Raw genomic sequence first — 24,946 nt, 5'->3', positions numbered from 1 at the left:
AAAGTATCATTAGAAAGTGCTACTGACTTGGCTTTTATGGGTGATTATGGTGATTTAGATGCACTGTCTGAAACCAATAAAGCATGCTGCGTGCTGCGCAGGTGTCAAATGGGACATTTTCATTTCCAATTGTTTCATATCAATATCCTTTCCCGACAGACATTAAGATACAAAGCAAACAGTGTCTTATTGCCCAGCCCAGAGTATTGCTCTAGGGTTGCACTTGATGGGCATAAAAGTGATTTTATTGCAAAAATCAGAAATACACACTTTTTAAAGAAAAATAATGCTTTTTGTAAAGACAGGACAAATGTGACCTATTAAAGGGATACTCCACCCCAAAATAAAAAAATTGTCATTAATGACTTACCGCCATGTCGTTCCAAACCCTTAAAAGCTTCGTTCATCTTCGGAACACAAGTAAAGATATTTTGGATGGAAACTGGGAGGCTGGACTTCCAAGTAAATAACACTTTCAAGGTCCAGAAAAAGTCTGAAAAGCATCATCAGAATAGTCCATCTGCCATCAGCGCATCCTTGTGGCGTGGAGGACACAGAAGGGCGTAGGCAGTTTGAGTGATGTGGAGAGACACAGAGGAGACTGTTGACAAAGGAATTGTTGAATAAAGTCATTATTTTTTATTTATTCGCATACAAAAAGTATTCTTGTCGCTTCATAACATTACGGTTGAATCACTGATGGCAGATGGACTATTCTGACGATGCTGTCCATACTTTTCTGGACCTAGACAGTTTAACTAGTCTATGGGACAGTCTCAATCCTCCCGTTTTCCAGAATATCTTAAATTGTGTTCGAATGACAAATAAACTTTTTCGGGTTTGGAACGACATGGTGATTAATGACAAACTTTTCATTTTGGGGTGGAGTAACAGTTTAAGATTTTTATAATTTTACAAAAGATTTCTGTTTCAAATAAATGCTTTTCTTTTGAACTTTCTGTTCATCAAAGAATAATAAGACATGTTTTTTGAGCACCAAACCAGCATATTAGAATTATTTCTGAGGCTCATGTGACGCTGAAGACTAGAATAATGATGCTGAAAATTCAGCTTTGCATCTCAAAAATGAATTACATTTAAAAATATATTACCACAGAAACTGTTAATTTAATTTGTAATAATATTTCACAATTTTATTTTTTTTATCAAATAAATGCAGCCTTAGAAACTTATTTTAAAAAAACAACCCCAAACTTTGACTAGTAGTGTACATGGCAAAGCTAATAGACAAAGAAATACATATCAGAAAAATGTCATTTTAATGTCAAAAGTTGTTCTGAGATATATGACTAAGTTGTTAAAATCTCTAACCCAAACAATTGTTGTAGTAATAGTAGGAAACACACTACTAAGAATTCTACACATACTATATGTAGCAGTTTGTTTGTTGTTTAGAAGTTGTTGGGAAGAACAAAGATTATCCTCTTGAGTTTAGATGAGCAAAGCATATAGTATTAGGCACTTAAACAACACTTTTTAAAACACTGAGAGCTTATAAATCTTCTTTAAACATGTCTTATAACAAACTAGTCTTCTAAAGCAGTCGGGCTGCAATAAATATTTAAAACTTGTTTCTGTGTTCCTGTTTGCTGTGCCTGTGATGTACTGCACTGCGGCCATTGAGCCGGTCCAAGCCCACCATTACCAATCAATGGCTGACTGTTGACCTCTGACCCGTGTCGTAACTGGAGCTCGTAACTCTGTGATAAAGCCAGTCAGAGCTCCGCTTGCATGGCAGAGACCCCTGGAGACTGATACTGCTGAAAACTGATAGGCTTTGCAAGACTTTGTGCTATCTTATGCTCATTCGTTGTCGGCTGGATTGTCTGTTTTCTATATTAAGCATACCAGCCTCCACACATCCATCCCAACTAATTGCCATTGTGTGGATATCAGATCAATAACAAGAGTCAACCGGACCCTCAACCATTCTGTGGATCCCGTCACTCACATCATTATTTGCACGTGTTCGCGGCTCATTATAACAGGATATTATTAGTCACATTGAGGTGCTGGGTTATACATGGTTTGCACTCTGTATCATTTCCATACTCTCCATTCCTCTTATTTTTATGAACATTTTGCGTTTTATTTTCACCTCTCTGTGCTCACATGGCAAACAAAAACCTCGCACACACGATCCTCACTTTACTGCCTGTACCCACTAACACATCTCGTCTGATTTAGTGTGTAGTGTGTAGTGTGTATGAAAGCTGTATTGAATTACACCTCGGCTTTAATTGGTCTAGTGGTACAGTGTGCCGCTGTCACAATGAAAAATCGGCCTTTCAGGGCCCGTGGAATTTCTAACCGCTGGCTTGTCAGTGGACTGAGGGAAAGTAGAAGTTAATCGTTCTCTGGCGCGCGTTCAAGCTCTGTCGTAATTGCACAGATATCTCATGGAGGTTTCAACGCTGAGGCTTTATTTATTTGCCTTCTTCCTCTGTTTTAAAGTCGACTGTGCTGAAATGGGCCCTTGGGCATCCAGAGGACCCCCTTAGAGAAGGCCTCCATCTCTTTTCCTGCTCTAGGCCTGGTTCTCACTGGCTGGCACGCTGAGTTCATGGCTTAGAATTAATTAAGTCACATGCCTTCCTGTTGATCCCACCACTACACAGCCGCTGGCCCAAATGGTGGACTTCCTCCCTGTTGGGTTAAAATTCCCCTCAAACGAAGGAGGCAGTGTGGTGTGGAGGTTATTAAATATGGCATTTGATCTTAGTAGATGAGATTAAACACATCTTTCCTGTAAATTTTATTCAAGATGCAGAGAATAGTAACAAACGGACGGGTCCAAGTGTCTATAATTAAAAATTAAAAAATCAGTTTGTCTAATTTCATAATTTTTAAGCTTGATTTGTTTGAAAGGTCGAACTGTGAAAAAAACTAATGTGAGTTTGAGAATGTCTATTTGGTTTGACATGCACTCCATGATTTGAAAAGTGGGTCCAGAGTGGGTCCAGAAACCAGAGGGCATGTTTAGCACTTTGAGATAATCTGAACATTTGTACATTTCAGTGACCTTGATGTCTTTTCTTGTTCTTTTTATGTCTGTTCTACATTTACAAGTGTTTTCAATTTGGAGATTTTTTTTATTTCCATTTTTAAATCTTTCATGTTTTCTCTGTATATTGCCTGTATGGTTTAGTTATGTCAGACTGAGAACAGGAATGTACGGTATGTGCTACAAGAGGCAGGAGAGCATGTGCGTATATACATGCAATAACTCATCTGTGTGTTGAACGAATACGATTCTCCTCAGTTTAGATGGACTCTTCATAGGGGACACATAGCTGGCGTGCCTCTCCATACTTGACTTTATTACTGATATCTGCTTTCCTTTTTCAAAATTTTCACCTCATAGTTATGTCTCCCTCATGGCTGACATTGACCAGACACCTCATCTGTAGATGCCGAGATAAATAAAAAGATGTTTAAGTTTTAGTGCAGAAAAAAGATTGTTAGATAGTGTTAAGGTGGAATGCTGCAGTATTCCTCACTCACTCCAGTAACAAACAAGATAACACAACTGATGACTGGTTATTAGATAATGAAATTAGTTATTTTTCCAGACTGAATAGGCATAATAAGTTCGTGTTATAATCATAGGTTATAAACCTATATTCTTTCTGGATTCAGGCTACAATGGTTGTGTTGCATGTTTGATTCACTTAAAAGAACTGACACATAAGAGTCACTTGTTCAGTGATTGTTTGGACAGTGTTTGATTCACTAAAAGAACAGACTCAGAGGCATTTCTTTGGAAATCATTCTACACTTGGTTATATAGCATGTATTTGATTTACTCACAAGAACCATACCATTAAAGTAATTTGTTTGGAAATCAAACTACACTAGTTGCACTGTATGTGTTTGCTTTACTAGAAAGAACAGACTCATTAGAATCATTCATTCAGGAACTAGACTACATTGATTGTTCAGAATTAGTTTGATTCACTAAAAATAACCCAGTTATTAAGACTTGTTTATTCAGGATTGTTTGAAATGTGTTTGATTCACTAAAAAGAACAGTTTGGAAATCGTGCTACACTTGGTTAAATAGCATGTGATTGATTCTCTAAAAAGAACCAACTTGTGAGAGTCATTCATTCTGGATTCAGGCTACACTGATTGTGCTGCATGTGTTTGATTCACTAAGAATTACAGATTTAGAGTCATTTGTTCGGGAATCAGGATAAACATGGTTATATAGCATGCGTTTGATTTACTCAAAAGAACCGACTCATTGAAGTAATTTGTTCAAAAATCAGACCACACTAGTTGCAGACCGTGTATATGTTTGCTTTTCTAGAAAGAATCATTAGACTCATTAAAATCATTCATTCAGGAACTGGACTTCACAGATTCTATGGAATGTGTTTGATTCACTAAAAAGAACCGACTCAGAGCCATTCGATCAATATGAAGCCAAATAATAGCTTTATTTAACCAACATTATTATTACAGAACTCTTTGATACAATCCTATGTTCTGCATGTCGGTCCAGATAATATTTTTTCTCTTTTTCTTTTAAGACTTGGCGGATAACTTGGCGATTGACGACTTAACGCTTCACGAGTTGCTCCTGACTCCCAGACTGGCAAAAGACACCCATGGCGGCGAATCCGTTCCTGGATCGGCACGGGTGGCACATGTGCCTACTGCAACCTTCATCTTTGCCATCATCATCTCCATATTGTTGGGCCTTCAGTGATCGCTCCTGTTTGAAGAAGAGAAACTGATGCCCATGTGTACATATAGCTCCATGATTTTGGCCAAGGACAAGTACCTTTTCTCTTCTCAGCTTCGTGTCTTACTATATGAGCCTCTTCTTTTCTATATTTTGTGTGGACTTGAGGATCAATATCATCTGAATGCTCAGACTATGAACTCATTCTTCTACAGCATGAAGAGCATTATTTCTACATACAAGAATCATGTTCTTTCCCTCCGAACTCGTATGCCACAACAACAACCATGTGTTTTACATTGAGCATCGCCTCCCCTCTGCTATACACATGCAGTTTTACACAGAGGCAAAGCCTTCTGGAGGAAAAGGAGCTAAATCGCTTTTGAAAAGACAAAGAGGCTCAGCTTTTGTCAGTGAATGGGCACACTTAAGGAGAAGGAAGCGTGACTGACAGAGTCTGAGAACACGTACGATTGCTGTCTCATACATACACTGCAGTGAGCTTCTCCTCTGCTGCTCATTTCCTGTGTAGTAAATGACCCTTGGAGTGGAGGACATCAAGGCATCGGCGTGTCGTTGTGAAACCCTCTCCTTACAGGGCGACACAGCTGTACTTCATTTACAAAAAAATGCTTTTAAACTGTTTCATTAGAATGCTGACTTTCCCTTTACAGAAGTTGTGGTATTTTATAATCTCTCTTTGATTTTGTAGCCCATTATCTCTTTTTCATTTCCTCTATCCTATTAAAATTTTGTGATTAAAGCATTCTCTTAAATTGACACCCAAAAACGTTCTGTTTTTTCCCTCCCTTCCTTTTCGCAGGTCACTGTAGCATTTGCATTCAATGAAAGATGGCTTGGATTTATGCATCTGTATTTGTGCAAGTTTTCTGTTTGTGGACATCTTATACACAAAGGGCTAAAGCTGTCATTTCAGATCAGAATTGAAAAAAAATAGTGTTTACAAATGGACACTGTTTTCCTTTCATAACCTGTGACATAATTCATTACTGATCTCTGTACAGTGCTTAAAGGCATGTCATCTTCTGTTACATGCGTTTTAAAGGTTCTGAAAGAATCAGCTTCATTGTGTTAGACGCCCCCCGACTGGAATGATACACAGTGTCCTAGAAGTTTTCAGACGATTACCAATTTCAAATCATAAATTTTTTTGTTGTTGTATTATTTCAAAGCACTTAAACTCAGAGTCATTTTGAAGATGAAGAGTGTAAAGTATTTATTTATTTATTGTGTGTTTGTGCCTCCTTTCCCAGCTTCCCAGAAAACCATCCAAATCCATTTGTAGATTGACTTCCATAAAAATTGTAAACACTGGGCTTTTTCAAAACACTGTTTGTTTGAGTGTTCGTGTCAACCTTTGATTCAACCAGTGACTTGAGTTTGGATCTAAACTGTCTGTGTGTTCAAAGAGTTTTGGGAACCTGTTTTTTTTTTTTGACAATTCCATTTTGTACCACTAGTGGTAAAAATTATATACATTTCAGCTAGACAGTTTAAAAAAATGACTCATCCTCAGGCCATCCAAGATGTAAAAGAGTTTTTTCTTCATTAGAACAGATTTTGAGAACTATAGCATTGCTTCACTTGTTCACCAATGGATCCTCTGCAGTGAATGGGTGCCTCCAGAATGAGAGTCCAAACAGCTGATAAAAACATCTCAATAATCCACATGCCTTCAGTCCATCAGTTAACATCTTGTGAAGTGGAAAGCTGTGTGTTTGTAAGAAACAAATCCATCATTAAGGCGTTCCATTCTGGTTGAAACACAAGTCCATAATCAATAGTAATGTTCACTCCAATGATAAAGTCCAACCCCTGTTGTTGTCTAACATTAAAATTCCACCAACATATTTATTTAGAATAGTTTTTGCTTATAAACAGTTTGATTTGTGCATATTGTTCTTCTGATTCTGACAGGGTGACTTTTTCATTTGAAAGAGCAATGTTAAATGTCTTAATGATGGATTTGTTTCTTGCAAACATGCAGCTTTTAATTTTACAAGATGTTAATTGATGTACTGGGGTGGTGTGGATTATTGAGATGTTTTTATCAGCTGTTGGTCTCTCATTCTTATGGCACCCATTCACTGCAGAGGATCCATTGGTGAGCAAGTGATGTAATGCTAAATTTCAACGAGAAAGAAGAAAAACTCATCTACATCTTGGATGCCCTGAGGATGAGTCAATTCTCAGCACACATTTAAATTTTAGGGATGAATTATTACTTCAGTGCATTAAATTTACATAATAATTTTGCATTCCCATCTAAGGACACCTGGATCAACTGAGGGGCAGCACCAAAATGAAAAATGAATTGAATGAAATTAAGGTTTTGCCAAAAAGGGAAATCACAGCTATTTTTCACAGATTTCTATAGACAGCCAAGTTTTATTAAAGACCCATTTTGCCAGCTGTAAATTTTAGATGAGTCAACAAGAGTTGAGTATGTATCACCATGATATATCATTCAACCATGTGTTCTTGTTCTGCTGGAAAAGTGAATTTTCTGTTTGAGTTTGAGTTTGTAGCAGACTAAATAATGTTTTCTTGCTTTACTTCTCTGTACTCTCCAACATCAGTTCTTTTAGTTTAACTAGATGCCCCCCCAGACTTTACAGCATTACTCTAGTCTTTATATTGAGCATGGTATTTTCTTAGTGATTTACACCACACGTCACGCCACATATGTTAGTCCCACTTGACTAAGAAATCTTTTCACACATTGCAGCTCAGTCAATATTATGTTCTTTGCCAGGCTGCAGCTATGCTTTTATGCAATTCTTTAGCAGTAATGGGAGCTTTTGTGGCCCTCTCCCCAACAGGCCAGTGATACGCAGAGCTCTTGATATGGTTGACTGGTGCACCTTCACTGATCACTGGCCTCTCTGTAGCTCACCTCACAGCTCTCTTGTTCATGCAAAGAGCCTTGAGGTACAGTCATTTTGGGGCAATGTCTGGAGGGTTGGATTTAGCCCCAACTTACTGATAACTGCGCCAACAGTGCCAGCTGGGACACCCAGGCACTTGGTTAATATTTTGTGGCCAATTCCTAATTCAAACATTTGTTTTAGTCCAGCTCAAATTTCTCCCTAATGCTCTTTTGTCTTCATTTTCACAGCTGTCCTTCACATTCACAGCCTAGATAATGATCACTTAGCTGTGGTGGTTATTTTAATGAGTCCCAGGTAGAGGCCAATTGTGAGGCAATGGTTGCAGCAATTGTTTTGCATCAGTGTAAACTCGGAGCTTCTGTTTATTTGAGATTTCCTTTTATTTCACAGTTTATAAAATAACTATATTTGAGTTTAATTGCTTACAAATAAGGATACCATAATTTAGTCAAAACTAGATTTGGCTGCAAGGCACTGGATATTTACAGTAATATGCTTTATGTAAAATTGTAAGTAATATAAACCCTAGGCTGCAAGGAGGCATAATACATTCAGTTTAAATGAAAATAAAGCATTGCTACTTTAAAAAATAAACTATGGCTAAATGATTAATATTCAAAAATCGAATATCTTTTTAATTGAAACAAATATCTTGTTGTCATACAGTACATGCATTAAATGAAGGATGTGCTTCTGCCAGTAATGGAATGTGTTGAGTGCTGTAATTAAACTGAATTCTGCAATACTGTTTATACTGGTACTGATTGCACAGTGGGGGTGCATTCAGGGGGCCATTTGGCACATTTGAGTACTTGGGCTTGAGCCGTTCAATAACCAGAGCGACGGGGGAGGGGGGTAAAATAGAGCTCTTCATTCACGCCAGGGTACATTTACTCAGACCTTAAATTAATGGAGAAACTGTCCTGTCTGTACCTGCTCTATTTGGCTAACCCAGTGTACAGAATGTTTGGTGGTCAATACTGCTCAAAACTGAACGTTCAGAGTGTAAATGCTGTTTATTTGTGACGATTTGAAAGTTTCCATGTAAATGATAATCAAATAAAATGTTAAAGTTGCAGGTGTGATGTTCTTCTAACAGTTTGTTGGTGAAATGCTGGAGTCTTAATGGAACTAAAAAGTGTGTTTTTGATGTTACGTACTAGTGTGTGAGGTGTTTATGTTTGTGTGTTTGTATGCAATTCTCATTCCAACCAGTCGAGGGGTGTCTTTTCGAAAAATGCATGTTGACCTAATTACAGAAAGTGAAGGCAAATGAATAGCATATAATCAACTCCACTCATCTCCGTTTTGTCTTGATGAGCTCCTCTCAGCTGACTAAAGCTGTCAGACACACCTGTGGTGCCTCACACCTACAGTTGCAAATTAAACCTTATTTAGTCTGTGTTAATATTCTGTCACAAATCCCCACCCAACCCAAAAAACACACACACAACAGTCTCCCTGATGTGCTTAACATACTTTATATCATTACTAACCTAATCTGACTTCAAGGCTGCTATGCTCTTATTTTCACACTCATGTTTTCACAGATTCAGATCCTGTTGCAGCCCTCTGGTCTTTTCTCTCCTAAAGCGGTGAAGGGAGGCTGGTTATCAGGCCAGAGAGCAGCAAAGGGGCTGAGCAGGGCTGTTGGTTACACTCTGAATGTTAATGGACAAGTAAGAATGGGCAAACAGGCCTATTGAAATGCGCAGGTTGAATGTTTTCTTAGGGTAATAAAGTGGCTATACAGGGATCCCCCATTTTTAGAACCAACTGGTCTTCTTTGTTTAGGGTGGCACAGTTAGTCAGACTAATTGTGTTCAACAGAAATTGTTACTAGTTTATTGCTGTTTATGTGATTATGTGGGTGAAAATCATCTCCATACACTATGGTAATGCATTTAAAAATATATATATTTTTGTCAATTTCATTAATTAAAACAAGCTACAGCAAAACATCTTAAACAATTTACTGCGAGCAATCAATTTAGGTTGTTAAAATTGAAATGTACTGTCATAAATATTTTTTCTTGGCCATCAATAAGAATAAAGATAAAGAAGCCATAAATGAAAAATTAATTTATTTTTCATCTAATAAATAAATGTTTAATTATCCAGTATATCACTAAATTAAAATACGTTTATTTGCTTGTTTATATTTGTATGCCAGAAAAAAAAAAAATATAGGCCTACAACAAATAGACAATGACTGGTAAAAGCCAAAAGTAAAAAAACTAATTTGTTTATGTAGTCCTTTAAAATTTAATCATTTAAAAATGTTAATCATGTTAAATAGACTAAAATAATTCAAATGTATATTCCAGTAATATAATGTAGCAATCATTTAAAAATAAATTAAAAAAATATATATTAATTTAGTGACTTCACACCTATAATAATTTTTTTTTCAGAATATTTAAAGGTTAATTTAAACACAAATACCCCCGATTTAGTTTACAACGTTTGTTCTTTTTTAAAGTATGGTTCAATGCTTAAATCCAGTGTTCATGTTAAACACTGATTTAAATGTATTTTAAACATTTACAAACGATTTGAAAAGATCGATAAGGAACTGAAGAACGGGCAGGAATTTGAAATAGATAGATTAGTATAATCTTAAATGCAGTAGCTTTGTATAGCTGTGGATCTGTCCATTACTAAGTATTCTGGGAAAAAAGAATTCTCACCTTTTGTTTTCTATTGAGTTTAACACCGGTCCACTCTCTCATATCCACAATCAATGGACCCCTGAACCCCTCCACAGGTTCTCATTGGCCACAGACTTTCCCAGCTTCGGTCACACAGTATGAATGGGGTTGGCTGAGGAATGCTGGGACACAATAGTTGGAATGTCAGTTTGCTAAGAGCCTCCCCCCCACCCCAGACCATACACACACACACACACACACAACCACAACAACACATGGAAACATACACATGCTCCGGCACATCCAGACATGTCAAAATGTGCTCTCTGTGCTCATGCAATTCAAGGTTAACAATGAACGGAAAACTATTAGCATTGTGAAAGGAGATTAAGGAAAAAGCACTACATATAATAAAGGCCCCATTTCCACGTGAAAAGCAATTGAGAGAACATCAGGCATCATTGCAGATAGCAATTATATATAGAACAATATGAACCATCTATGACTTTCTCATCTATTATACAAAGATTGTATAAAACATTATTTTTTACGCATTATACTCAGACAGAAGGGTCTATACAGTATATGCAGAACAATATTTGTGGTTTGGCATCTTTACTTTTAGAAAGAGCTCAGGAGTTTCAAAACAACCACACTTATGCACATTTCAAAACCGCTCTAATTATGGCCTGTGTCATTGTTGGAAAGACAGGCTGCTGTCCCTGAGGACTGTCATAATCTAAGTGAGATGTTTTGGTTATGTTGCTCGTCATGGGAGCAGGGCTGAGATTCCACTGTGTGTGTCTCTCTCACTCTCTATCTCTGTGTCTTTTGGCATCTCTCTTCCATTCCTCCTGACTGTCATTGGGACTTTAGCCACATCACAGCCCTTACAGATCTGTGTCACATTTTATGACATGCAGACATATCTGAGGTTAAGTTCTCACCTATGTTTAGAGCCCTTCTTGTGAGCTGTGACTGGTGACTGTAGTACAGAGAGACTGACTATCCATCCATCCATCCATCCATCCATTTATCTATGCTCTTAAAGGGTTAGTTCACCCCAAAATGAATTCATTAATTTCATTAATTACTCAGCTTCATGTCATTCCAAACCCATAAGACCTTCATTCATCTTCAGAAGACAAATTAAGATATTTGTGATGAAATCCGAGAGCTATCTGACCCTTCATAGACAGCAACACAACTGTAATGTTCCCAGGTCCAGAAATGTAGCAAAGACATCGGTAAAACAGTCTATTTGACATGAATAGCTCAACTTCAGTTTTGTGATGCTACAAAAAAAAAAAAACTTTTTGTGCGCAAAGAAAAACAATTTTTCATTGTGCACAAAAAGTATTCTCGTAGCTTCACAAAACTGAAGATGAGCTACTGATGTGACTTGACTGTTTACTGTTTTACTGATGTCCTTTCTATGTTTCTGTGATTTCAGTTGCTTTGCTGTCTCTGAAGGTCAAAAATATCTCAATTTGTGTTCTATAGATGAATGAAGGTTTGAGACATGAGGGTGAGTAGCCTAATTAATAACATATTTTTCTTTTAGGGGTGAACTATCCCTTTAAATATCAATTAAAGTGGCAAAAACTCCCAAGAATGATTTGAACAATATGTCCTGGCAGACTCCAAATGTTGATAGAAGTCAGTGTAACCTCCTGCGCGCGTCATGCTCCACCCCGTGTGTTTCGCGTGGCCAGCTCTCTTTGTCCGGAACTCAGCTGCGTGCACGCGCAGTCCTGACTCTGAGATCTCGCCGCGCGCGCAAAGCGACTCCTCAATTTCCACTCTGCGTCCAGACTGCACAACAGCGCAAGAGGGGGAAACTTTCTTAAAACTTTTTATCGCATTTCCCCCTTCTCTTTCTACAGAGCAAACTGCTTCGCGGAACTCTTCAACCGAAGAAGAAGCTGGTTAAGAAGTGCCTTACCTTTACTGTATTGAACATGTGTGCGCGTGCATAGTTCTGGACGTAGCGCAGATTTGCTTTTGTTATTCGTTAAAAAAAAAACTAGCAACGAAGAGCGCAAAGTCTTGAGCTCTTCACTTTTTTTGTCGCTTTTTGTTTGTTACACACTGCGGGATTGTTTCACTCGTTATTCTTCAGAGGCCCGGTTTTTATTGCTCAAGAAAAGCCAGTTCGCGAGATCCGATCGGTTAGAAGTTAAACAGACACCGCATCCCCATGAGGAAATCAGAAGTGCGAATCGAAGAGATTTCGTGACTTGACTTTTTGTTTTGTTTTACTGAACTTTTTTCCTCGATTGTTCAAGCAGTCAGCGATGAAGATGTTCGTTGTGTTCGCTGTGTGCATGTCGCTGGTGGTTTCGGCTCAAGCTGATCAGAAGCTAAAGAACTGCAACGAAGTCAGAACTGCCTACAGCTCCAAAGGTTTCAACGTCAACGATGTTCCCAACAAAGGAGTTCATGGTGAGTTGCACTAATTTTATTAACAAAAAATAGTTTGTGACACTTCGGAAAATCATTTTTTTTTTAAAACCGGAACACCAAGGCTCTTGTACTAAGTTATGTAAATACACAGTTATAAGTACATATAAGGCAGAACGGAATTCAGCTAGGCTGCAAATGCATTTTCTTCTTTTTTCAAAGGGTGTATAAATTGTATAGTTTATCTCTACCCCATATTGATCTTCTGTTGTTTTTAACATGTGCATTTCTAAACTTTTGTTTACCCATCATATTGTACTTCAGTAGGTAATTAAGGTAACTAACATAATGCAAATATACTGTCTACACGTCCACTTTTTGTTCTGTAGCCTACTTGTATTATTTGTAACTAAGTGATATTATGGAGAATGACAGTCTCATTCGCCTTTCGCTTGCATTAAATTCATAAAAGGAATACAATTACAGTGAATTGTGAGGCTGTCATTCTACCTACATACTTTTTTATGCTACACAGAAAAGTTATAGAGGTTTGGAAAAACATTTTTTTTTAGGATGAACTGTCCCTTTAAGTCGCCTTCTCCGGCTAGCTTGCACGTTACCGCACCTCGGTTACTGCATCTTTTAAACGGGATGCAGCTCGTGATTAATTTCTATAGCTACAAGTGTTCTGTCGTTCCTCCCCTCCGCACCCCCAGCTACTGGCTTTGTTTCAAAGTGTCGTACTTTCTCATTGTAAGCGAGAGTCGGTCATCGGACAGTGATTGTCATTCAGAAGTGCTAATGCTCATGTAAATGCAGTGATTTTATCTGGAGCGGGATGGGTGCGGGGGAGTGGAACAATTAGCAGTTTTTAGATCCTCTTCAAGTCCTGAACAAGGAGAGGAACTAACCTCAGGACACAGTTTTGGCTATAACAACCATTTTTGGTTCTCCAAAAAACTTTCAGTGAACAGTTCTTAAAACATTTTCTTAATATATATATTTTTTCTTAATGTTTCTTAATGTGAATTTTAATAATCTAAAAAAAATTGCCTTTTGTGCAATTGAAAGGTTCCATAGAATGTTAAAGGTTCTACATGGAACCTTCAGATGCTAATGCTTTAGATTGCTTTAAAAGCATAATATAGGAAAATAAGTAATGAGGGAAAAAACATAAATCTTAAATATATAATTTACTGTTAAATGCTGTGCATCCAGATATCATGTGATTTGATCAATCTGAGCTCATCACTGCTCTGTGCTTTGAAATAAGTCCCTTTTAGTCACATACTAACTACACACATGCTATGATCTATAATGCAGTGAATGCATGCAAGCTGGGTGGTATGAAGTAAATATATGTGCTCTTGAAACGTTGTTTAATCAAATTTAAGGACCAGAATGAATTATTGCATAATATATCTGTTCTGTTCCTGTAATTCTTAATTGAACAGGCTGCTTGCATGACTGCTGAACAATTGAGCCTTAATTTTCCTTTTACTTTACTCCAGCCCAACAGGTCCATTGTCTTTCCAGAGGTGTCATTGTAATGCAAACTTTGAGTGTTCCCCAACATCCCTGCATTTTTTGTGTCAGATCTCTAGTTTTGTTGTGATGGCTTTAAAGAATGAATTATAAAGGCTCGTTTAGAGGTTTGGGTGCAATGCACGTGTGCCTCTCACAATGGTGCACAATATGCGTTGGGACCCTGCGCAAGGCTAACCTTAGCTAGCATGCCTTTGTCAATAAGAGACTGAGATAATTGATACTGAGAAAGTGACAAGGTCTGCTGTCGCTGAGGGGTGGAGGTCCTTAGAAAGCAAAAAAGGAAGCACAAAAAGCCCTTCTTTGGCTTAACAATGTCTCCTGTTGCTAGGGAGAAAATGGTCCACAGGAGAACCTAATTGAACTTGTAGTGGCCCTCCCTGGTTCTGGCTTTCAGAGCTGGCCCTCTTCACCTCGCAGTCAAAACATGTCTTCTTTATGCTTCTGTAGTCCTAAAGCACAGTTCCATCCACATGCTTTGAGCCAGTCCTAATCAGGCAAATTGTCAAAATGACATCCCATGCATGACGATTTGTCTGCCTTCTAGCAAAGGTATTATATTATTTATACACCGAAGCATTTTCCGTTTGACTCATGCGAGTCAAGAAAGGCAATTCTTACCAGCAGTTTCATTTAAAGACCTGTTCGCTTGAATGTTGTTTTGCTTTTGTTAATATCATAAATCAGACATTTCGAATGTTATGGCTTTTGCAGGCACGGCATCCAACACGGCAAGATTTTCTACAGCAGCGAGTATCTTATGCAGTGGAAAGTTTAAAGGCTTTTACACATTATACTGAAGTAAACCTAAAATGAGGAATTAATTTGATTGCTATTATCACACATATCCACTACAAATTCCTTGTAATGCTATTTGAGTCTTTAAATGTTAGTCAGAAGTTCTCTGAAGAAACCCTTTTATAAAAGGGGTAATTTACCCAAATTACTAAAGAAATTTCATTTTATTCCCTTTCATGTTGTTCCAAGCCTTTATGATGCACCTTTATGCAATAATATATGTTGAGGGATGTTCTTAGACTTTCATTGTATTGTCAACTTTTTAAAAAAATGTGATCGTTATATAAAGAAGTGCATAAATGTTTGGAATGATCCCTTTACGATTTTGCCTCTTATTTTTCAACAAATGTGGTTAATGAATGATGATGAGTTACTTATGTACTTCACTACAACCCTTGACCCTTGAAGCGAAATGTTTTAAAAGCTAGTTGTGTCTTTAAAGGGATAGTTCACCCAAAAATGAAAATTCTGTCATCATTTACTCACCCTCATGTCGTTCCAAACCTGTATGAGTTGCTTTCTTATGCTGAACATAAAAGAAGATATTTTGAAGATTGCTGGTAATCAAACAATTGGTGGTTGCCATTGACTTTGGAAGTCAATGGCAACCACCAACTGTTTGATTCCTTTAACTATCCCTTTAAAAGCAAGTGGGTTGCCAGGTAGAAGTGTATGAAAGTTGTATGTTTTTAATTAGTTATAGGATCATGTTTTGGACCCCTAACAAATAAGTTAGCTGAGATCTATACTTGTGGCCATTTTAACCAAGCTGTACTCAGGCGGAGTTTGTGGTGTGAAATTGGTGTTAGAATGTTTCTCTGCTGGATAAGCATGGTTTTATAAGGAGAAGCAGAGATCATTCTTCATGGTCAGAGTGCCTCTCTGGATCCTCACAGTTTGAGAGGACTGTGTATTATTGCACCTTTAGAAGCTTCATAGTTCTTTAAGCCGTGAAGTACATGGATCCCTGCTGAGGACTAAAGCGCATGTATCCTCCAATCCTCAGCTAAACTGAAAGTACCGGCTGGCCTTCTTAAAAAAGCCTCACTGCTCATGATGATTTGATTGGCCTAGATGTCATAAAACATGTGTTTAAAGTGTCTCCCGCCCAGTGGCAGGCGGCCCATCTTCAAAAGTTTCAAAGGAGTGGTTAATGCTGACCAGATCGATATCTCGCCTTGTCAACAGCTCCTCATAGCAATCCAGCAGAATGCTTTTCCCTGCTCTGGAGAAATCTGCTTTGCTTTACGTTGGCAGTTTGCTCTTACGTCATGCCTCAGGTATGGACAATGTCAAAGATCAAACATGTTTCCTCCCCTTTCTCCTGAAAGATTCATCCCACTCTTAAGCACTTCAGTACATTATGAGACTCGGAAAGGTGATGACTTAACTTCGCTGGCCTCTTGATATTGTACAGATCAGATCTGAATTGGACATACTTAATCTTTGGCCTGTAGCTTGGATTCATCAATGTAATAGATTTATTTTCGCAGGCCAGTTTTTTTTTTATTATTGCTTGCCTTGTATTTTCACTTTGATAAATAGTTGAAAGATTATGTCGCGTCATAGATAAGCAGGTCAACACTGAATCTGTGAGCACAGAACTTTGCAGGAAATAGTTCTGCCCTTTTCTAGTCTAGTTCCTGTCTATTAACTACTTCAGCTAATTTGGTAATGTTGTCAGCTACTGATAGAATTGCTGAGTTCTTAACCCGTGTGGTTTTTTTTTTACTACTAAATCCATCATGGAGCTTTGGGTATGCAGTCAGTGCATTACAGATAAGATTGTAAATTAGATATAATTCAACTGTAAAATGCAAACAAACGACTATTTCCACTGATAGTCAGATGGGATGAGAGTCACAAGATGTTGAAGTTGTGTCAGATCAGAGCATGCGAGCCCACCGCTCCAGCTAATCAGAGGATAATCGCTGGAGTGCGATAATTAAAGAACAAATCATGTTTGTTGTCACTATTGACAGCTGTTTGTATAATTATTAGGGCAGATGTCACTCATTAAATTAATGTTACTGTAATATTAAAGTAGAAATTCTTCATTATTTTATGAGTTAATAGATTTACAATGATTATGCACATTAATGTCCTTCTACTTGAGATATTTCAATTTGAAATAACTGTTCTATGTTAATGTATTGTAAAATGTAATTTATTCCTGTAATATGCTGATTTGCTGCTCAAGAAACATTTCTTATTATCAATGCTGAAAACATTATTTTTGTGGAAACATATGATAATTGTTTTCCCCGGGACTCTTTGATTCATAGAAAGTTCAAAAGAACAGCATTTATTCGAAATAGAAATCTTTGTATAATAAATAATGTTATAAATGTCTTGACTGTCACTTCTGCTCAATTTAATGCATCCTTGTTCAATACAAGTACTATTATTAATATTTCTTTAAATCTTGCCGACTGAAATGTAGTTTATATTATAGTGTAATTTCAGTAGGCACCTTTTTTTTTAATTTTAAATAGTCAGGTGGTGAAATAATAATTATATAATAGTTCTGCTAAAATTACAACATATTTTCTAAATAGTCTTTGTCCCATGTCACCATGTGAAATGTTAACTTTGCTGTTTGAAATGTCAACTATTAAGGTGTCTGTAGATGGTCAGATGGGTTTGCAGTCCGTGTTTGTCCTGCTGTGGGAGAGACTGAAGCAGAGCTGATCTGTGGCTGTGCTCTCAGTGACCTGAGCCCAGTGGATAACTGCCTGTAATTGACTTTGGCTATCAGGAGGAAGTGGTCTAGTGAATGAAACCCAAGCAGTGTTTGGAAATGAGCAGGCAGGAGGAAAACGTAGTAGTGCCACCTGACCTGGCCAACACACTCTTGTGATAATTTAAACTATTTTAGGTTTTGGCAAATTGGTGGCTGATTCATATGAAGTCATACAATTCCATTGGAACGTTTTTGTATGATATGCTTACACCCCACTCACGGTTAGATTTAGGGGTGGAACGTCTTGCTTATGATGTTTTTTTGTTTAGTTTTTTTCGGAAAATTATACTTAAAGCGAATTCATATGAAATTGCTACTTCAATAAAGAGTAAACATTTTTTCTAAAGATTGGGTGGACCAGAATAATTCTGTACTGTTAATAGTACTGGTTACATCCAAAGATCTTTATGATTAACCATGACCTAATTAAGGAAAAGTTTTGGAGAAAGTCTTTTTCGCTCTTCCTCTGCTTCCTCTCAATCCCCCTCCTAAAAACCTCCCGAGGGCGACGGCCTGGTGGGGGGTAAGTGCAGTGTGTGTGAACAATGGGACGCCCCCTTTTAGCCCAAATCTGCCCCCTCCTTAGCACATTCCACAAGGGACCACCAAGACCTCCTCACTGGGACCCTAAAGCCAGGAATGGCAACAAAGACTCAGCCGGGGGATCTTCAACAGAGGATTGACTGACCGTTGAATGAAAGAGGAGGGAGTTTTGACTGACAGAAGAAGGGCGGCAGTGAGAGGCAACTTAACATGTTACTAAGAGGAGCTGCCACCGCGTTTGATTGAGCGAGAGCGTGTGACCCGCTCACAGGGAATGTGAGGAACGCTTCAAAACTTTGCCCAGGGCGGGATTCAGTGGCTCTGACTCACCCTGAGTCATCTGTACACTCCGAATGGGGCAGATGTGTACAGACACGAAGAAAAAAGCCCCACGCTTCCTCGGCCCCAAGACGTGTGTCTCTTGTGACATTGTTAGTGTTGTTTGTGGTTTTCCCAGAGTAAATCTGGCACAGCACAGAGTGATGTCGGATGGGTGCTGCATAAAATCTGGCCCTGTGTTTGTGGCTTTCCACACTTGAAGGCAGATACAGGCTGCCACTGAAGTTCCTTGTTAACACTTCCCATTTGCATGCTGTTAAATCGACACTCCCTGGGCCCCCAAACTTGGCCGGTGGGTCTGTTCCTGTTCCCTTGCATCCCGCTGGATAGGGACGGCTTTGTAGGAAGTGTTTGTGCCGAAGCAGCTTTTCTACACTTTTTTTTCTTTTCGCTCTCCCCCTCTCCTTGTGCCATTTCATCCATCCTGGATTTCTGCATAGTCTTGTCCAAGTGTTACCCCCCCGTTTCTTTCACTTGTGCCACTCTTTTCACCTCCCTGTCTGCTCTGTGTGTGGGAAGCTTTCCAGATGATTTTAATACCAAAACAGACTGCTTCAGCGAAGACTGCTGTTTGCTTAAACCCTTCCTCCCATGGCTTTGTAATCAGGCATTAGCATGGATGATATGTGCTGGAGTATTCGAGCAGATACTGACTAGAGTCTTGAGCTCTGGATATAGTTCTCCTTTGGGAACTTCCCCTAACCTCATTCCTCAGAAAAACTCCTTGTGTGTGTTATTGGAGAGGTGGTGTCTTTTTTTCGTTCACTGTTTTAGTCACATTGGTTGACGGTGATCCAGCCCTGAGCAGTGCTCAGAGATCTTCTCCCAAGGTGTGTTTCTCACTTCGTAAATTCTGCTTAAAGCTGCATAAACATAACCAAATGAGAAATACTAGAGGTTTAACATAGATGTGGTGTGCTCTGCTTTCTCTTCTTGTGTTTTGTGTCTCACAAACATTTAACATCCTAACCCTAACCCTAACGCTGGGTTAAGGCGCCCGATGCCGACGCTCATCAGACCCCAGAAAAGGTGTTGGTTGATATAGACAGCAGGACGGTGGCCATTGAAGTCGGAATCCGCTAAGGAGTGTGTAACAACTCACCTGCCGAATCAACTAGCCCTGAAAATGGATGGCGCTGGAGCGTCACGCCCATACCCAGCCGTCGACGGCAAGCAAATGTATCAAGGGATATCCCTAGACGAGTAGGAGGGCCGCCGCGGTGGCGCAGAAGCCCAGGGCGTGGGCCCGGGTGGAGCCGCCGCGGGTGCAGATCTTGGTGGTAGTAGCAAATATTCAAACGAGAGCTTTGAAGGCCGAAGTGGAGAAGGGTTTCATGTGAACAGCAGTTGAACATGGGTCAGTCGGTCCTAAAGGATGGGCGAACGCCGTTCGGAAGGGAGGGGCGATGGCCTCCGTCGCCCCCGGCCGATCGACGAGATACAGCGGTTCAAAGTTTCTCCTTCGGTGGCCGCTATCTCCGGCCCCCTGGGGTGCATCGGTTCTGGGCTGGCGGCGTCTGATAGGGGGCCACGGGGTCTATCATTGACCCGAGTTTGAAGTGCCTGGGTCTCGGCCTCGGCGAGATATAGCCGTTCAAAGTTTCTCCTTCGGTGGGTGCTATCTCCTAACCCTAACCGTGTAAAAAAAATACTTGATGCATATAAGTGCATCACAATATGTGTACTGTTGTTGGAAAGTAGAGGGTCAGTAAGTTTTTATTTTAAAGAAAGCAAGGAGGCAATGACTTAAAATATTACAAAAGGTTTCTGTTTTAAACAAATGGCGTTTTTATTCATCAAAGTATCCTGAAATAAATGTATCCTGGGATCCTCAGAAATATTAAACAGCAGAACTGTTTTCCACACTGATGATGATGATAAATGTTTTTTATGTTTTGATTCCTTACAAAAACATTAAAAAAAAAAACTTCCCGACCCTACACTTTTAAAGGGTAGTTAATGTCAACATGAAACTACATGAATGCCCATACAAATGAATATTGGGTTGGTGACACTTTAGAAAAAAGTTCCATTCATTAACATTAATGTATTGTTATGAACCAACAATGAAGAATATTTTACAAGCATTTGTTATTTTATGTTAATATTAATATGTATCATCAACTAAGCATTAACCAATGTTAACAAATTGAACCTCAGTTTTAAAGTGTGATATGATTGTATCATAACAGCCTTAATGTAAAGCAGTAATGATAATTATGACTAAATGATGTCTGTGGTTTTTCTCCCGCCTTTCACAATCATTTGTGGCTGTTTTGAGAGCCGAGAGATGTAGGCCAGGGGCTCATCTGGGTTTTGGGCAGAAGCCCTCCACTCTGGGAATGTTCCAGATTTCCTGTAATCCCTGCTAATTACTCCCACGGCCAACATCAAGACTCCCCCTGATGAGCCTCAGTCCAGGGCTCGTTTCAGCCTGTTCGTTTACCCAATTCTGCACTTCATACACATGTAAAAAAGCATTTGGAGAGAACGGAGAACTGAGGTGGTGTGTGTTCGGGAAGACGGGCGGAGGCGGTTAAAGAGCTCCCTCGCAGACCTCTGTCAATTTAACTGACGAGGTGATGGGAACTCTTAAAACGGTCATCAAAACCAAATGTCTCGGCTCCGGTCCCAACTCTGGCTCTGATGTTTAAATGTGTTTTTTTCCCCCTACTGCACTATGACTGTTCAGTTTGCCACAAGTCACTCAGACAGACTCTGGATGAACGTTTCTAAGGTGGGGCAAAGTCATAAAACAAAATGGAGGACCGTCCTGCAAACCTCAAAATGGCCACATTTGATCTCATTTCACTCTTTGAGAGCAGAAGATCCTCTTATTGGATGATTTATTGACATTCCTGTCCATATATAATATCCTAGATGGTCGAGATGTCAGTCAAAAGCATAGTAAGTTTATCCCGGTGTAGGTTTACTCCCGCTACAATCGCTTATTGCTGCCACTCTTCCCATCAACTTCATGGCTATCCAGTTTCCTAAGCCCAACAGGTCTATCAGAATCATTGTTGCAGTTTTGTAGCTTTGAGGACTTGGAAATATGATCTTTGGCCTGACCTCATCCTGCCTGTTGGCCCCTCTTTTTCTCGTTCTCTTTTACCATCCCCTCTTCTTTCTTGTGCATTACCTCAATGCTTGTCCGTCAGTTTCGACATCTGGTGGATTTCAGCCGCTCTTAGATGTCGGTTATAAACACTGACAGAGAACAGCTTGGGCTTCCACTGCTTTGCTTTACCAAAGAGGATACGATGTAGCACTCCTGCATTAAAACCTTTCATATGCTGAAGGTTAAGTAGGCGTTTTGTTTATAAAAAGCGGATTTTGAGTCAGGAAGAATGTAAGTGTGAAAATGAAGGGGATCTAGAATTGGAGAGCCATGCAGTGAGAGTGTTTGTGGTTTCAGTCATATGCAGCTTATGGTGGGCTTTCATAATCTCCAAACAAGACGTGCTTTGACCTAGATAGAGCCGTCTTTTGAACCTCAGGTTGTTTGTGTGGATCTTTTATGGCTGTTTGAAGTTAAAGAGCTGTCTTTGCTCAGTCCTGTACTGTATGAGACACAGACAGAGAGAAATATACAGAAAGTTGAGTTGTGTGGGAAATGTCCTTCTGGTGACTATTTTTATGCATGTTATGATGTACATATGCACTCAACTCAAGCTTTATGTGGTTTGAATGCTAAAAGAAAGTTGAAAGAAGCAGTGAAATTAAAGAGGTTTGTGTGTTGTGTATTCAGAGCAATCATAATAGATTTTTTTTTGTTAATTAAAAGCCAGTCACCACTCCATTCAAACAAATTATTTTTTAAAATTGTGATTATTAATTGTGATTATTAATTAAGAATATCACAATTTACATTGAATTATGTTTATACCATTGTTTGATGCAACTGCATGCCGTATTTTTATATGAAAATAAACAAGCTGATAACATTACTACTGAAAAAACTTTAGTGCTTTTCTATAGTATTAAGCCTCAAATGTCAAATATACATGGGATTAGTTTCTTTAAATAAAAAAAAGAAAAAGAAAATATGAATGGTATTATAATGTTATTCTAAAAACAATGGAAAAACCCTTAAGATAACATAGAAGGAAAAAAACCTCTTAAGTGTGCAGAATAACATAAGTGGACTCTGAACGATTAATTGCCACTTTTGAACTTTTGTTTGAAATGCATCTTGCAGTGAAAGCTTGCGTATATTGTTTGTTTTTGTTACTTAGCAACTAATCTAAAGCTCTTTCATTTATTCCATATTGTCATGAAGAATTACAAGAAAAGATGTGCTTGGGAGGGGCGGCAAGAATTGTTTTATTACATTTTGATGATGTGCATCATCCTGTGTTTACCTCTTAGCATAACTTTTACTTTGCAGCACAGATTTGGTTTGGGACTATTGTCGGTTAAGGGGGAAAGTGAGTTTCCTGCAATCCCCCAGAGCGTTTGTTACTATTTGACTGATTATTTTAGGTGATGTATTTATTGTCACTGCTCAGCCAGGCCTGCAGTTTCTCACGTTGGATCTTCCCACCCCCTGCTAACCTCTCTGCTGTCATCCATCTGTGTGTGTCCTCATGCAAACATGTGCACAGATGTTCATTTTTGGAGAGGGTTTGAGGATTCCTTCATTGTAGCATTAGAGTGAGCTGTGTCATCAGCTTTTCATGTTTTTTCTCCTTCTCTTTTTCAACCCCCTCTTCCTTCTCGTCTCTTCCTGGCTTGTACCTTTTGCCCCCTTTTTCCTCATGGGTAAATAAACGGTGCATTCCAGGCTGTCAGTGTCTCTGCTTACGCACAGGCTCATTGTAATTAGTCTTTTATTGTATCTCTGGCTGGAGGAATTGGTTGGGGGTGTGTAATTGCTTCCAACTGAACTTTGCTCCATTTTGTGAAGCCGGTGTGTCCACTCCTTCACCATGTCCCGTGCTTGGCTCCATAAGGGGATGATATGTCCTCTGGCATTTCATGCACTGTTATGGAAATTTTTATTTGATCTATATATTTCCAGTGTTCCTGTAGATAAATGATGATGCATTTATATACGGTCACCGTCACTCACAGCCGCTCGCACATGTTTTGCGCACGCAACGCAACCCGATATTAAATCGTTTAACTGACCATTGACAGCCTTAATCATTTGCATCTCTTATCGACAATTAACTGATAATAGATGAATCGTTTACATCCCTAGTTCAAAGTTCACTTACATTATTCTGCACGCTTAAGATATGTCTTTTTCTTTCTACATGTTATCTTAAGGGTTTTCCCATTGTTTTTGTTTCAGTATAACATTATGATACCATTCATATTTTTATAACTTAAAGAAGAAACCAATCCAATGTATATTTGACATTTGAGGCTTAATTCTATAGAAAAGCACTAAAGTTTTTTCAGTTCTGTCTTCAGGTTGTTCATTTTCATATATAATCAAACAATGGTATGAACTTCATCCAGTGTAAATTGTGATAATCGTAATTAATGATTGCAATTACAATTTCAAGGGAATAATCAACAATTATGATTTTTGTCATAATCATGCAGCCCTACAATAAGTTATTTCTAGTTGGTTTTATCAATTTCTTTTAAGGATATAGGTGTATCCTCATTCCAATGATTCATAGTGTTTGTTAAATGATTGTGGGTTATAAAAGACTGAAGGGTTGTGGGATAAGACTGTATTGTAAACTTTTAAGTGACTTTAATCAGTAAATATATATATCTATATATATATATGTAACGATATCAACCTTCATATTCATCCGGAAGAAGGAGGCGGGAACCGGCGGACAATCAAAAACATTTTAATAACAAAATAAACACAAAACAGCGCACCAGCCCCTCACGGACGACTGGTGCGCATAAAATAAAAACCCAAAACACAACTAAAAGCCCAGGCCTGGTCCTCTCTCGTCCTTCACTGTCGTCGCTCCAGTTTTATATCCTTCCATCTCCTCCATGGGCCTCGAGACCGGTGGGACGAACAGGTGTAGTTCATCTCCAATCACTCCCCCGGCCTCGCTCCCATGTCCCTCGGCCCCGCCCCACTCGTCACAATATATATATCTCTGTTATCTCCTTCAGAACATGACAATTTATGGACTATTGGTCTCAGCCGTTTCAGTGCATCCATAGAAATCCGCGCCAAAATATTTTAATGTGCAGTCAAACCCATGCTTAATAGTTTTATGAAATCAATGTATTGATCTTGATCTTTTCATCGCCATGTTGTGCTTGTCTAGTTTCCCCCATGAGATCCGACCCTGATTGGTCATTAACTGACTTCTAT

At 38.8% G+C, this 24,946-nt stretch overlaps 2 protein-coding genes across 2 annotated transcripts in view; both read left to right on the top strand.

Moving 5' to 3' along the window:
- LOC132109500 (glypican-3) overlaps positions 1-8,701 on the top strand; it is a 129,344-nt gene extending 120,643 nt beyond the window's left edge. The window contains exon 8 of the mRNA XM_059515617.1: positions 4,557-8,701. Within this exon, the coding sequence (XP_059371600.1) occupies positions 4,557-4,735 (179 nt within the window). The 3' untranslated portion in view covers positions 4,736-8,701. The remainder of the gene's footprint in view (positions 1-4,556) is intronic.
- Positions 8,702-11,994: 3,293 nt separating this feature from the next.
- The window catches only part of LOC132109491 (glypican-6-like), a 37,208-nt gene continuing 24,256 nt past the window's right edge, over positions 11,995-24,946 (top strand). Inside the window, exon 1 of the mRNA XM_059515598.1 lies at positions 11,995-12,719. Within this exon, the coding sequence (XP_059371581.1) occupies positions 12,572-12,719 (148 nt within the window). The 5' untranslated portion in view covers positions 11,995-12,571. The remainder of the gene's footprint in view (positions 12,720-24,946) is intronic.

The sequence above is a fragment of the Carassius carassius genome, chromosome 29, assembly GCF_963082965.1.
Source record: "Carassius carassius chromosome 29, fCarCar2.1, whole genome shotgun sequence".
Taxonomy (NCBI): Eukaryota; Metazoa; Chordata; class Actinopteri; order Cypriniformes; family Cyprinidae; genus Carassius; species Carassius carassius.
This window is presented reverse-complemented; position numbering and strand designations above follow the sequence as displayed.